Genomic DNA, 15,000 nt, shown 5'->3' on the forward strand with positions numbered 1-15,000 from the left:
TTCTTCCTGTAAGTCATTGAACTAATCTTCACCACAACAGTTCCCACTTCAGCGCGGCCTCATCTGAAGTGGCCGTCAGAAAACAAATCCCCTGTGAGAACAGGGCCGACGGGACCGGTCAGATGTGACGGGACCTCCACGAGCGGGACGCCACATTCATCTCCTCTCAGATCACTTGAGTGTGACGTTCCCTCGGCTCGGCTCAGCGTGGAGCCGCGAGCCCCTCGGCGGCGGCGCTGACATGCATTGTCGGCGTGTCACCGGGTTGTGGAGAGGCCACGTGCGTCCAGTCGGCCGAGACGAGCGCTCCCATACATGATGTCAGACGCGAGGAGGGACGGGCACAAAGACGCGATCTGCCGGCGGAGCCAGCTGCTTTCGGCGCTTTGTGCAGGGAATGACGTCTTCCACTTCTCCCAAAAGCCGACGGGAATTTACATGTTTCAGGCGTTCCGTGTGGCCGCCGCTCTCCAAGGAACAGGCTGCGTCTCACTCAAGGACACTTGAGCGAGACAAGTACTGAAGCATCTGTAGATTCTGGGGGAAAGATAATCTGCGAGCCACAAGGCCCGACAGCTCCGACCTGGATTATCAGGGAAAACATTGTCTTCCACCTCCCAAAATCCAGAGTGGAGTTTGTGCAGACTGAACTTCTTCTCCCACTTTGTTCTGCACATTCATTTGAGATTGTTTTGTTCTCTGCTGGAACGTCGTCTGCTCACGTCTTCACGACCGGCCCTCTCCCGTGGGACAGGTGGAGGAAACGAACCCTTCGCCCTCACGCTGCTCATCGTGTAGACGCAGGAGTCGGACGCCATCGGACATGAACGCCATCTTATCCGGGACGTTCCACCACATCTGCTGTAATTAACAAACCCAATTAGAAGGTTTCTGCAGCGTTACAGACGTTTAGAATGAGAGAATTAAATTAAACACCTGTTTCACATCAGTTGTAGGAATATGATAGTATGAGGCAGGGAATTATTTACCATGTGCTACCAGCTGTATGTTATCAATAAATCTGAATTATATTATGAGATAAGCTATATAACATGAATACTAAATGAACTTATCCTGGATAAGCACCAGGAATTGGACGGATGAATCGATCAACTGATTAATAAATTTAAAAATAAAAATAGTATAATAATAATAATTATAATCATTAATTTAAGATCCAGCACAAAAATATGACATCACTATTTTTACATTAAATAACGAGCCTGCCTGAGGCGGAGAAAGTGTTTAAGACCTTCAGACTTTTTATTAACTTCTTGAGGGAAGTGACTTCATATTAATAAGCTTTTCATGACGTTTCATGGTGCGTATTACATTAAATATTATAAAAGAGAGGATTAAGATTTGACAGAAGTGAACAGAAACACTACGACATGCCACTGACGTTCGGCGGCGTGGCTCTGATGAACCTGACCTGTGACCTGCGTGTGATTGGACCGTGGATCACAACAGGAAGAAGCTTATGAGAGTATGAAGGTATGAAGAACAAGCAGCTGCAGACAGAAAGGCCTCCGGCCTCCGGCGTCCAGACTGCAGACGTTTAATCTGCTGCTGCTTCGTCGTCACGGTGGAAAACAAACCAGACTACGTTTGTTTTCTCTTTTAAATGAAGGACGTTCATTTATTGATTATTAAAAGAGTCTGCAGGCACCAAGGACTCGTCTGAAGAGAGGAGGAGCTCGACCCCGAGTGAATCTGAAGTAGATCTTCAAGTTCAAGTTCTACATCAAAACTGGAGGAGAAGTTCTCTGAACGACAGAAGGTTTGAGTTTGACCTGAGATATTTTTGTCCAACTTCTGTTTCCAAGGTCAAGTTTGAGTCAAGACTATAGACTGTTTGTAAAACTGGACGTAGCCACACCCCCAATTCTAAAAAACAAGATGGCGCTGGTCAGAATATGAAACTCGAGGCTTCAAAACTGACGTCCTAAAAGTTATGATCGGGAAGCTTGAACATCCTCGGTTCCACGACAACCGAGAGAAGCTCAGTGGGCCGATCAAAGACCACGTGACGCCAGAGGGACATCCACGACCTTGAGATAAGATCGTTGTGTTTGGTATGAACTCGGACTCCAGACGACAGCGTGGTGTGAATGGATCTGAGTCATCCGTCAGTGGGACGGCGAGACGGGCTGGGGGGGGGTTCTCACTTGGCCTGGAGCCAGCTCACCAACACACACACACACACACACACACCAACACATTTACATAGGAGCTGCAGCCGCCGCAGCATGGGGACGTTCGGGGGTTTGGGGGCTGCAGGTCTGGATGAATGGACGACGGTGGCGGAGGACGAACTGTCGTCTATTAGTGTCAAACATGGGATTCAGAGCTCCGGTCCCCCGCCAGCTAACGGAGGAACAAACACTGCAATCATTTACTTTTAATTGAAAGAGACTGATGAGTTCTCTGCAGATCTGCTTTCTGGTTTCATGACAAACGATGCAGACGTGAATGTTTGCTCTGTAACCGACCCAGAAACATTTCACGACGTGAAAAGATCCCTCTGACATCTATTCATAGTTTTCTTCAGAAGATTTGAAATTGAGACCGAAGCAGCTCCTCCTCACACGGGCCTCGCTGACAGCAGGGGCTTCTGGGAAGTTATAACACTTTGACCACTGTGACACGTAGGATGAAATAAAATGGAAAAACACGTTGAATCTGACACATGTGGATGTTTTTCTTTTAATTCTGTCTTTCCAATGTGCCCAGACGGATTCGTCGCACGCAGTCCCTGAACTGGAAAACTGAAATCTCCCAAGTTCCACTTTCGTCAAGTTCAGGTTTTAAAGGTCAGAGTGAAGTGTCAAGTCTGAAAACACAAACAAGTCTACTAAGTCAAGACTCAGTCCAGGAGAGCGAGTGACAAGTCGACTGTCAGGTCTGTAACAGAAAGTGTTTCATGTTAGGTCTCGTTAGGTCAATTAGGGACAAGTCAGAGTCAAGGAACAAGTAGTCAGAGTCAAGGAACAAGTAGTCAGAGTCAAGGAACAAGTAGTCAGAGTCAAGGAACAAGTAGTCCAGGACAAGTCAGAGTCAAGGAACAAGTAGTCAGAGTCAAGGAACAAGTAGTCCAGGACAAGTCAGAGTCAAGGAACAAGTAGTCAGAGTCAAGGAACAAGTAGTCAGAGTCAAGGAACAAGTAGTCAGAGTCAAGGAACAAGTAGTCAGAGTCAAGGGACAAGTAGTCAGAGTCAAGGGACAAGTAGTCAGAGTCAAGGGACAAGTAGTCAGAGTCAAGGGACAAGTAGTCAGAGTCAAGGAACAAGTAGTCAGAGTCAAGGGACAAGTAGTCAGAGTCAAGGGACAAGTAGTCAGAGTCAAGGAACAAGTAGTCAGAGTCAAGGAACAAGTAGTCAGAGTCAAGGAACAAGTAGTCCAGGACAAGTCAGAGTCAAGGAACAAGTAGTCAGAGTCAAGGAACAAGTAGTCAGAGTCAAGGAACAAGTAGTCAGAGTCAAGGAACAAGTAGTCCAGGACAAGTCAGAGTCAAGGAACAAGTAGTCAGAGTCAAGGAACAAGTAGTCCAGGACAAGTCAGAGTCAAGGAACAAGTAGTCAGAGTCAAGGAACAAGTAGTCCAGGACAAGTCAGAGTCAAGGAACAAGTAGTCAGAGTCAAGGAACAAGTAGTCCAGGACAAGTCAGAGTCAAGGAACAAGTAGTCAGAGTCAAGGAACAAGTAGTCAGAGTCAAGGAACAAGTAGTCAGAGTCAAGGAACAAGTAGTCAGAGTCAAGGGACAAGTAGTCAGAGTCAAGGGACAAGTAGTCAGAGTCAAGGGACAAGTAGTCAGAGTCAAGGGACAAGTAGTCAGAGTCAAGGGACAAGTAGTCAGAGTCAAGGGACAAGTAGTCAGAGTCAGAGTCAAGGAACAAGTAGTCAGAGTCAGAGTCAAGGGACAAGTAGTCAGAGTCAGAGTCAAGGGACAAGTAGTCAGAGTCAGAGTCAAGGAACAAGTAGTCAGAGTTAAGGAACAAGTAGTCCAGGACAAGTCAGAGTCAAGGAACAAGTAGTCAGAGTCAAGGGACAAGTAGTCCAGGACAAGTCAGAGTCAAGGAACAAGTAGTCCAGGACAAGTCAGAGTCAAGGAACAAGTAGTCAGAGTCAAGGAACAAGTAGTCAGAGTCAAGGGACAAGTAGTCCAGGACAAGTCAGAGTCAAGGAACAAGTAGTCAGAGTCAAGGGACAAGTAGTCAGAGTCAAGGGACAAGTAGTCCAGGTCAAGTCAGAGCCAAGGAACAAGTAGTCAGAGTCAAGGGACAAGTAGTCAGAGTCAGAGTCAAGGAACAAGTAGTCAGAGTTAAGGAACAAGTAGTCAGAGTCAAGGAACAAGTAGTCAGAGTCAAGGGACAAGTAGTCAGAGTCAAGGGACAAGTAGTCCAGGACAAGTCAGAGTCAAGGAACAAGTAGTCCAGGACAAGTCAGAGTCAAGGGACAAGTAGTCCAGGACAAGTCAGAGTCAAGGAACAAGTAGTCAGAGTCAAGGAACAAGTAGTCCAGGACAAGTCAGAGTCAAGGAACAAGTAGTCAGAGTCAAGGAACAAGTAGTCCAGGACAAGTCAGAGTCAAGGAACAAGTAGTCAGAGTCAAGGGACAAGTAGTCCAGGACAAGTCAGAGTCAAGGAACAAGTAGTCAGAGTCAAGGAACAAGTAGTCCAGGACAAGTCAGAGTCAAGGAACAAGTAGTCAGAGTCAAGGGACAAGTAGTCCAGGACAAGTCAGAGTCAAGGAACAAGTAGTCAGAGTCAAGGGACAAGTAGTCAGAGTCAAGGAACAAGTAGTCAGAGTCAAGGAACAAGTAGTCAGAGTCAAGGGACAAGTAGTCAGAGTCAAGGAACAAGTAGTCAGAGTCAAGGGACAAGTAGTCAGAGTCAAGGAACAAGTAGTCAGAGTCAAGGAACAAGTAGTCAGAGTCAAGGAACAAGTAGTCAGAGTCAAGGAACAAGTAGTCAGAGTCAAGGAACAATTAGTCCAGGACAAGTCAGAGTCAAGTATCAAGTCCTGGCTTCTCGTCTGAATCAGTTCTCACTCTGTGTCGCTCATGACGAGGTCGAGTTGAGGATCAAGTCCTTGAAAACAAACCAAAGTCTTAAGTTCTTCATGTTTCAGGCAGATTTCAGGTCCATAAACAAGTTAGAGGTCAACTGAACTCAAACAATCAGGTCTGATCTTGTTGAGTCAAACTCTTCGTCAAGTCTTCATCAGTCTCAAGTCTCTAAGTCCCTGAAGGTCGGAGGCGGTGAAGTGGTTCACAGCGATGACGAGACGTGACTGACGACCAACAGGAGGTCTGGTGTTCAGAGGACGTGATGATGTCGTCACGTGAAACAACACTGAGCTGAGGGGCTGAATATTAATATTCAGTCACAGCAAACACAGAGGAGACGCAGGTCTGAGGCCATTTACTCAGGAAAACATGGGGTCACGAGGATTAGGTGGGGGGCGGGTTCCTCCATTCAGCATATCTGATTTAATACGCATCAGAGCGGGGGGGGGGGGGGGGGGGGGGCGCAGCAAATAAACTCAGCGGATATTAAAGGTCAAAGGTCGTCTGACATGTGTTTTCTGAGACTGAAGCAGACGAGTCACAGCAGCTGAGGTGACACAGATGTGGAGCGACGCTCCGACGAGGTGAGCCACCGTTTACAGGTCCAGAGCGAGGGTTCGATTCCTAAACACCATTCAGACAAACAGCAGGTTGAATGTCAAAATATTGATTTTTAAAATTCTTTTCCATCTGTTTCTTTTTCCAAAGATCGAGTTCAAACTATTTTGACATGACACACGATTCCTGAATTCCCCAGTTTCTATCCGTCTGTCTGTCTATTCCATTTAAACATATGCAAATATTCAAATACCCTCATGAAACATTTTGATGAAGCTCTTTTTCTATTTCAATGAATAAACGACCAAACACGATGATGTCACCTCAGTGGGAGCGTCGACTTCCACCTGCATTTCTGTCATTTCTCACTTGAATTCGTCGTTTACTTTCAGAATCTTCACAGAAACTGAACTTACTTTTAATTTAAGTTGATACGTTTGATGTGCAGCAACAATAAAGACAGAAAAACAAAGATCATCAACTCTGGGAACTGGAAGCACTTTGTTTCCCGACAGTTGCTGAGAATCACAGATTGAACATTCAGAATTTGAACCTGGACAGATGCAGCGAACCTCTCTGACGCACCGTGGGGACGGACTCGAACAGTCGGCTCTCCCGAGCAGCCTGTGGAAGTCATCAGTGTCGGGTGGCGCGATGGGGAAAAGACTTTCTCACGCAACAGTTTCAAAAAGATATTCAATATTATTATTGCTCCGAGGTCACAATCATTTCCATATGCCGTCGCCACGAGCGATACCATCGTTTTTCTAACAGTTCCAATAGAAATGACGTGTTTTATTTTCATTTCATTTCGGCGGTTTGATTGTGGAGGACTCAATCTGGACGGAGTCGCTGATGAAGTCAACGCTGCGGCTGCAGATGGTCGCAGACGACGATTTTATCTGGAGACAGACGATTATGTTTCTGCTGCTGAGACGAGAAACAGGAGAGTTTATTAAACTGCGCTGGATAAATGTGCAAATATGACTTTGAAGATTAAAAGAAAAGTATCTCAGAGTTTTAAAGGAGAATCAAAAAGAGCATTTGTAATTGAATTATGACTTCATAGGATTAGATTTGAGTTTATTTTGGAATTCTTCTCAAGTGCTGGAGGTGATGTAAAGTCTGAACGTTAAAACTTTTAAAATATAGATTCTTCTCATCACTTCGTCCAGAAAAGACTCATTATTATCAAGAGATTTAAGTTTCTTTAGCATTTCATTCTTTTAACAGAAATGTGGAAGCGACATCCCAGACGCCAGTTATTCCTCTTTATACAGTATGTTCCACATGGAAAAGGAGATGAGAGTAGATTCTCAAGAAGAACCAGCAGGTGGCGCTAGTGGACCAGTGTGCTGCAGTCTCTCTCTCTCTCTCTCTCTCTCTCTATATATATATATATATTAATGGTTTATTATGATCAGTAAGCAAAGTTAAGACATTAGACAGTGTCCGTCTTTTTACATTTTTTTTGGTCTGTAATAAATTTTGTATTAACGCTGAGATACAAATAAAAGTTACATTTAATTGTACATGTTATGTTCAACATTATCATTTACACAACGTCACTTTTTCTCTGTCACAACTCGTTATTATTGTTAATTATTATTAATATTATTATGGTCCGAGCTCCACTGACAAAGTCAGAGCGAGGACCTATTGTAATTATTATTATTATTGTTGTTGTTTTATTATTATTGTTGTTTTATTAGTGTCTGTTAATCAGGATCTGTCACCTGAGAACCTACATGTAGTGAACTGAAACTGCCACTAGGTGTCAGTGTTTCCTTGTAAATGAACTTCCAGCAGATGATCAGAATATACGTCAACATGTTCCCAAAGTTTAATCATATTTATCTATGATTTAATTGAACTGTTACCTTTGTCAAGTCCATATTACAATCATATAAAAACATTAGAGACATGAAGTCAAAGTTATATTGATCGTGTCCAGTTTACTCACATTATTACATTTTAATTAAATAAATCATATTCTCTTTATATATTGTATTACATATTTAAATCATAGATCATATCTCACTTATATTATTGTATTCATATAGTTAATAAAACACAAATATATAGTTGGAAATATGTTAGAAACTAAGCACCAACGATATTAAATCTACAGAAAAAAAGGGAAAATAAATGATTTCCACTAATCGATGAGTGATGACGAGTTTAGATCCTCGAGTCGTTTCTTTTTCAATCTTAATCAATAGTTTTCTTTTTTTATAGATTTGGTAATAAACGACCAATATGAGTTAATTGATCGATATTCAAAACGTAAGAGTTTGTTAAGTTGAAAAGACAAACGGTGGTTTTGAAGGGGGGGGGGGTGAGGAGGAGGAGGGAGGGATGAGGAGGAGGAGGGGGGGGGTGAGGGGGGGTGAGGAGGAGGAGGAGGAAGAGGAGGGAGGGATGAGGAGGAGGAGGAGGAGGAGGGAGGGATGAGGAGGAGGAGGAGGGGGGATGAGGGAGGGATGAGGAGGAGGAGGAGGGGGGAAGGGGGGAGGAGGAGGAGGAGGGAGGGATGAGGAGGAGGAGGAGGGGGGAGGAGAGGGGAGGGGGGATGGGGGGACGTCCCGCAGAGCCGCCGCTCCTCATCCAGCCGCCTCCTCCGCGCCGCTGCGCGTCTTCACGGTTCCGCGCGTCGCTGAAACTTTGTTTCTCCTCGAGCTCCTCGTCTCGACCGAACGCGCACTTTGGGAATAACGTGTCCAGATGACGCGCTGCGCCCCGAGCCTCGTCCTGCACACGGGACTTCATGCGCCCGCGTTCTTCCTCTGAAGTGGATTTTGTGCCGCGCGTCGATTTGACTTTTCTCAGAAGAAGAAAGTTTGAGTGGAAGTCGCGAGGCGGAGCCGCAGAGGAGCCGGAGAGGAGCCGGAGAGGAGCCGCAGAGGAGCCGGAGAGGAGCCGCAGAGGAGCCGCAGAGGAGCCGGAGAGGAGCCGGAGTCCGGACGGAGCTCGGCGGGACGCGGGGACCGGGGACCGGGGCCGCTGGGTGAGTCTGGGTTCGACCATGTGCTCAGGAAGAAAAAAAGAATCTCCCATCAATCTCTAACGATCTTTGATGAGCTTGTATCTTCTTCATATTCACCGTTCATCCACTTGAACTCGTGTCCCACCTCCTTTTCAAATCAAACAAACCAAAGAACTCTTCCCACGTTCTTTGAGTTTTACACTGATTCTGGAATTCCAGGAATTTGCAACCTGATATTTCAGATGCTTCAGTGCAGCGGCCTGAAGAGACGAAGGTTTATTTTCATCTTCTTCAGAAGAAGAAGGACTGATTTCCTCTCGCAGAAGAAAAGAAAAGCTCATGAACAGAAACATTAGAGGTTTTAATTCATGATTCAGTTGTTGGGTTTAAATCTGCAGAATAAAATCCTCAGATTTTATTTTCATGAAATCTTTAAATAAGAGGAATTGAAGCTGGAGCAGCGCCCGGACGGGGACGGGACAGGATGGGGACGGGATGGGGACGGGATGGGGACGGGACGGGGACGGGGACGGGATGGGGACGGGACGGGACGGGACGGGGATGGGACGGGGACGGGGACGGGATGGGGACGGGACGGGGACGGGGACCGGGGCGGGGACGGGGACGGGGACGGGACGGGGACGGGACGGGGACGGGATGGGGACGGGACGGGGACGGGGGCGGGACGGGGATGGGGACGGGACGGGGACGGGACGGGGACGGGACGGGGGCGGGACGGGGACGGGATGGGGACGGGGACGGGGACGGGGACGGGATGGGGACGGGACGGGACGGGGATGGGATGGGGACGGGGACGGGACGGGGACGGGACGGGGGCGGGACGGGGATGGGGACGGGACGGGGACGGGACGGGGGCGGGACGGGGATGGGGACGGGACGGGGACGGGGACGGGGACGGGGATGGGGACGGGACGGGGGCGGGGGCGGGGACGGGGACGGGGATGGGGACGGGGCGGGGATGGGGACGGGGATGGGGACTGGGGCGGGGACGGGACGGGACGGGACGGGACGGGACGGGGACGGGGACGGGACGGGACGGGGACGGGGACGGGACGGGGGCGGGGATGGGGACGGGGACGGGGACGGGGATGGGGACGGGACGGGGGCGGGGACGGGACGGGGACGGGACGGGACGGGGACCGGGACCGGGCTCTGCTCCCTCCTCTCGGACGACAGATCCTAATAGTGAAAGGCCGGTTCCAGTCATTTGCATCAGAATAAAAGTTTTAGTGCATTTGCTATTGTGCAGGATGAAGAGTTCCAGCGGTCGACGGGCCCCTCGCATTATTCACCGTGACACGGGGGCTTCCCCGACCTGGGACCACACTTTCATCCTTCCTCCCTCCTTCAATACCCAAACCCTCGAACATTAATAATCTGATTCTGGAATCTGTGGAAGAGGAGAGGAGGAGAGGAGGAGAGAGAAGAGGAGAGGAGGAGAGGAGAGGAAAGGAGGAGAGGAGGAGAGAGGAGGAGATAGGAGGAGAGGAGGAGAGAGAAGAGAGAAGAGGAGAGGAGGAGAGGAGAGGAGAGAAGAGGAGAGGAGGAGAGGAGGAGAGGAGGAGGAGAGAGGAGGAGAGAGGAGGAGAGGAGGAGGAGAGAGGAGGAGAGAGGAGGAGGAGGAGGAGGAGGAGAGAGAAGAGGAGAGGAGGAGAGGAGGAGGAGGAGAGGAGGAGGAGAGAGGAGGAGAGAGGAGGAGAGAGGAGGAGGAGGAGAGAGGAGGAGAGAGGAGGAGAGAGGAGGAGGAGGAGAGAGGAGGAGAGAGGAGGAGAGAGGAGGAGAGAGGAGGAGGAGGAGAGAGGAGGAGAGAGGAGGAGGAGGAGAGAGGAGGAGAGAGGAGAGAGGAGGAGAGAGGAGGAGAGAGGAGAGCAGGCGGTGGCAGGGGATCAGTGTGAATTGGAAGTGAGTAAAACGTCCCGCTGTGAGGACTCAAAAGTCTCTTATCCCACAAAACAACAAGTCCACACCAATTACTCCGCGTTGCCCCGGGGCAGTTCGTTCCTGCTGGGGCATCAGGAGAAAACACAGATCCACGAACAAGAAGAGGCCACACTCCAAACAACTGTTGTTGTTTCCTGATCAGTCACCTCATCAATCGATGTCTTATCAACCATCAGACGCGTGTTGTTATTACAAATGTGAATATTTAAATCTTATAAATGAACATATGATTATAATTATTTTTTCCATCTGGGAACTTTTAGCTTTTAATTTTATCAACAAAACAATTTTAAAAACATGTAAATGTCAGATGATTTCTGATCATTTCCACATGTGGAGTCTTGTGTTTTTTTTTAATCTTACTGATAAAGACGACATATGAATATGAAGACGTGAATATAAACGAGGAACTGATCTGTTGAGGATTCTGCAACAAAAAAACTTGTGTTCGAGCTGCTCTGAATTAACTTTGAATCGGATTATTATTATTATCATTACAATTTACATTATTATTAGGGCCCGAGCGGAGACCAGCAGGAGGCTGGCGAAGGCCCTTTTGTTATTATTATTATTATTATTCCAATGTTTGTGTTTCTCGTCGCAGCTTCAGGTTCTCGTGACAGAAAGTAAAGTTCCTGACAAACTCTGCTCCACTTTTTTAACGACACCACAAACGGAGCAGCAATTACACATGATGATACTGAGCTGCTGATGCAACACACACACACACACACACACACACACACAGAGCCAGAGATATGAGGAATTGAAAGTCCAGGGGCCCCTGGGGGCCCGACTTCCTCCTCTCTGCTGATGGAGATGAGCTTTGATGCGTCTGTTAATTAACTCCTGAAGGGACGACGGTTCAGTTCACGGCTCCACGTTCAGGCCTGACACCCGCGTGTGTGTGAGTGTGAGTGTGTGTGTGTGTGTGTGTGTGTGTGTGAGTGTGTGTGTGAGTGTGAGTGTGTGAGTGAGTGTGTGTGTGTGTGTGAGTGTGTGTGTGTGTGTGTGTGAGTGTGTGTGTGTGTGTGTGTGTGTGAGTGTGTGTGTGAGTGTGTGTGTGTGTGTGTGAGTGTGTGTGTGTGTGTGTGTGTGCGTGAGTGTGTGCGTGAGTGTGTGTGTGTGTGTGTGTGTGTGTGTGTGTGAGTGTGTGTGTGTGTGTGTGTGTGTGAGTGTGTGTGTGTGTGTGTGAGTGTGTGTGTGTGTGTGTGTGAGTGTGTGTGTGTGTGTGTGTGTGTGTGTGTGTGTGTGTGTGTGTGTGTGTGTGTGTGTGAGTGTGTGTGTGTGTGTGTGTGTGTGTGTGTGTGTGTGTGTGTGTGAAGGATGCCCCTCGCTGTGCGGAGAGACGTCCGCCATGACACTTTGACATGTTGTGAGATCGACTGATCCCAGATCTCAGCGTTCCGTCACATGACGAGCAGCCGGAGTGAAAACGATGAGACGCATCAAACAAACGGGAAAAATATATTTTTTTTGCCTAAAATTCTTTAACATGTGGCGTTCCCCGCGGGGCCATGTGGGATTCTTTAGCAATCAGCCCCCCCCCCCCCCCCCACTGCCGACCTCGTCGTTCCCGGAGCTCAATCAGACCCGGAGGTCAGGAGGAATCTGCTGGGCCCCTGAGGCCCCTCCCCCCCGGGGCCCCGCCTCCTCCTGTGTGACACACTGTTAGTGACGGGCCCCTCAGGTTTTCCACCGTGTCAGGAGACGTTAAACCTGACGTCCCGGATCAGAACTCTACTGAGGCCTCATGTTCTCACATGAGAAACACAAGAATCATATGATAAAATTATATCAAAGTAAAAGTAGTGGCTGTGCAGAAATATAAAATAACATTTGGTACTTTCTTTTTTTTTAAAGACATAATGTCAAAAAAAGAACAACAACAGAATTAAGTAAATATAAAAGACAATATCAGATCAGCGTTTTTAAAAAACTTAAATCCTTAAAAAACTTTTTAAAAAAAGGAAATGACAGGAGATTTCTGATCATTTCCACGTGTGGAGTTTTACCTGATAAAAACGTTATTATATCAATATTTAATCCGTCAGAAGATCGATCGTTTATATATGAATATTTTCAGTTTTCTCTGCTCGTCTGCGACAGTGAACTGAACATCTTTGGTTTGAGGACAAAACTAAATATCATCTCTGGGTTTTTCATAAACTCATCAAGACAATAATCAATAGATTAATCCATAATGACAGTAATGATTAGTTGCAACCTTTCACAGACATTATCTGCATTTGTTGATGTTTATTTTACAGAAAAGATCGACTTATTATTTTAATTCAATTTATTTGTGTTTTCTTTTTATTTATAGCTAAACTGTCAAATATAAAAACGCAATTAGATTTCTTTGTCAAAACATTTTCCTATTAAATAATATTTTTTTATAAATATGGCAGAAATATTGGTATTGTAAATTTTTTTACTCCCCAGTATCGGAGTCAGCCGTAGTTTTTGACTGGATTATGCTGCACACACACACACACACACACACACACACACACACACACACACTCACTGTGGGAGCATTTGGCCGAGGGTCAGGGATCAAAGCGTCAGTGTGGACTTCACGCCACCGGCGTGCAGAGCTGGGGGGGGGAGGGGAGGAGGGTGTGTTAACACACACACACACACACACACGTGGAGAAGACTCCAGACAACCAGAGAGTCGAGGAACAAGAACAGGAATCTCACATTTAAACATTTAACTGCCGAGTTAAAAAGATTTGACTCTCTCTAACCTAGGAGCTGGCAGGTTTAGCCCCGCCCCCTCGCCGCTCCCTCACACCTGCCGAGCACGGCCCAACAGGAACGTGGGTTGGTTCTGATCCTGGAGTTAAAACTAAAGAAAGTTTTATCTTTCAAAACTTTTGCAGCGTGCATTTTAATTTCTTTCTCTGGGATTTGATTTGATTTCATGTTTCCTCATTTTGAGATGAAACGTCAACATGTTTCATGTGCAGCTGAGTGATGTGAGGGTGAAGCATCATCATGTTTGAAAGATAAAATTCCCGCTTTAACCAGATTCCATGTTTGTGACGAGTCTTAAAAACTGATTCATCTGCAGCATGTTCAGATTCAATCCTCTCGTCTCCGGTTGACGTCAGAAACTCACAGACTCAAGAAGTTTGGAATTTCTCATCATCGCTAAACGATTCAATAAATACTCTGCAACCATTCGACTCATCGAAGAGTTCCTGGATGATCCGTCTTCGTTCATACCTCGGGCCTCAACCTTCAAACAAGGAGGTTCTGTCTGGTTCTGTCTGGTTCTGTCTGGTTCTCTGGTTCTCTGGTTCTGTGTGGTTCTCTAGTTCTGTCTGGTTCTCTCTGGTTCTCTGGTTCTCTGGTTCTGTCGGGTTCTCTCTGGTTCTCTGGTTCTCTAGTTCTGTCTGGTTCTCTCTGGTTCTCTGGTTCTCTGGTTCTGTCTGGTTCTCTCTGGTTCTCTGGTTCTCTGGTCCTGTCTGGTTCTCTAGTTCTCTCTGGTTCTCTGGTTCTCTGGTTCTGTCTGGTTCTCTCTGGTTCTCTGGTTCTCTGGTTCTGTCTGGTTCTCTAGTTCTCTCTGGTTCTCTAGTTCTGTCTGGTTCTCTCTGGTTCTCTGGTTCTCTGGTTCTGTCTGGTTCTCTCTGGTTCTCTGGTTCTCTGGTCCTGTCTGGTTCTCTAGTTCTCTCTGGTTCTCTGGTTCTCTGGTTCTGTCTGGTTCTCTCTGGTTCTCTGGTTCTCTGGTTCTGTCTGGTTCTCTAGTTCTCTCTGGTTCTCTAGTTCTGTCTGGTTCTCTCTGGTTCTCTGGTTCTGTCTGGTTCTCTCTGGTTCTCTAGTTCTGTCTGGTTCTCTCTGGTTCTCTGGTTCTGTCTGGTTCTCTCTGGTTCTCTAGTTCTGTCTGGTTCTCTCTGGTTCTCTGGTTCTGTCTGGTTCTCTCTGGTTCTCTAGTTCTGTCTGGTTCTCTCTGGTTCTCTGGTTCTGTCTGGTTCTCTCTGGTTCTCTAGTTCTGTCTGGTTCTCTCTGGTTCTCTGGTTCTGTCTGGTTCTGTCTGGTTCTCTAGTTCTGTCTGGTTCTCTCTGGTTCTCTGGTTCTCTGGTTCTGTCGGGTTCTCTCTGGTTCTCTGGTTCTCTGGTTCTGTCTGGTTCTCTCTGGTTCTCTGGTTCTCTGGTTCTATCTGGTTCTCTAGTTCTCTCTGGTTCTCTGGTTCTGTCTGGTTCTGTCTAGTTCTGCCTGGTTCTCTGGTTCTGTCTGGTTCTGTCTGGTTCTGTCTAGTTCTGTCTGGTTCTCTGGTTCTGTCTGGTTCTCTGGTTCTGTCTGGTTCTGTCTGGTTCTGTCTAGTTCTGTCTGGTTCTCTGGTTCTGTCTGGTTCTCTGGTTCTGTCTGGTTCTGTCTAGTTCTGTCTGGTTCTCTCTGGTTCTCTGGTTCTGTCTGG

The 15,000-nt window shown here is 47.2% G+C and overlaps 1 protein-coding gene across 1 annotated transcript in view; it reads left to right on the plus strand.

Annotated features, from left to right (window-relative positions):
• Nucleotides 1-8,231: 8,231 nt before the first annotated feature.
• LOC118316726 (zinc finger protein GLI2-like) overlaps nucleotides 8,232-15,000 on the plus strand; it is a 55,899-nt gene continuing 49,130 nt past the window's right edge. The window contains exon 1 of the mRNA XM_035644836.2: nucleotides 8,232-8,633. Coding sequence (XP_035500729.2) covers nucleotides 8,394-8,633 — 240 coding nt within the window. The 5' untranslated portion in view covers nucleotides 8,232-8,393. The remainder of the gene's footprint in view (nucleotides 8,634-15,000) is intronic.

This window comes from Scophthalmus maximus, chromosome 1 (assembly GCF_022379125.1).
Source record: "Scophthalmus maximus strain ysfricsl-2021 chromosome 1, ASM2237912v1, whole genome shotgun sequence".
Taxonomy (NCBI): Eukaryota; Metazoa; Chordata; class Actinopteri; order Pleuronectiformes; family Scophthalmidae; genus Scophthalmus; species Scophthalmus maximus.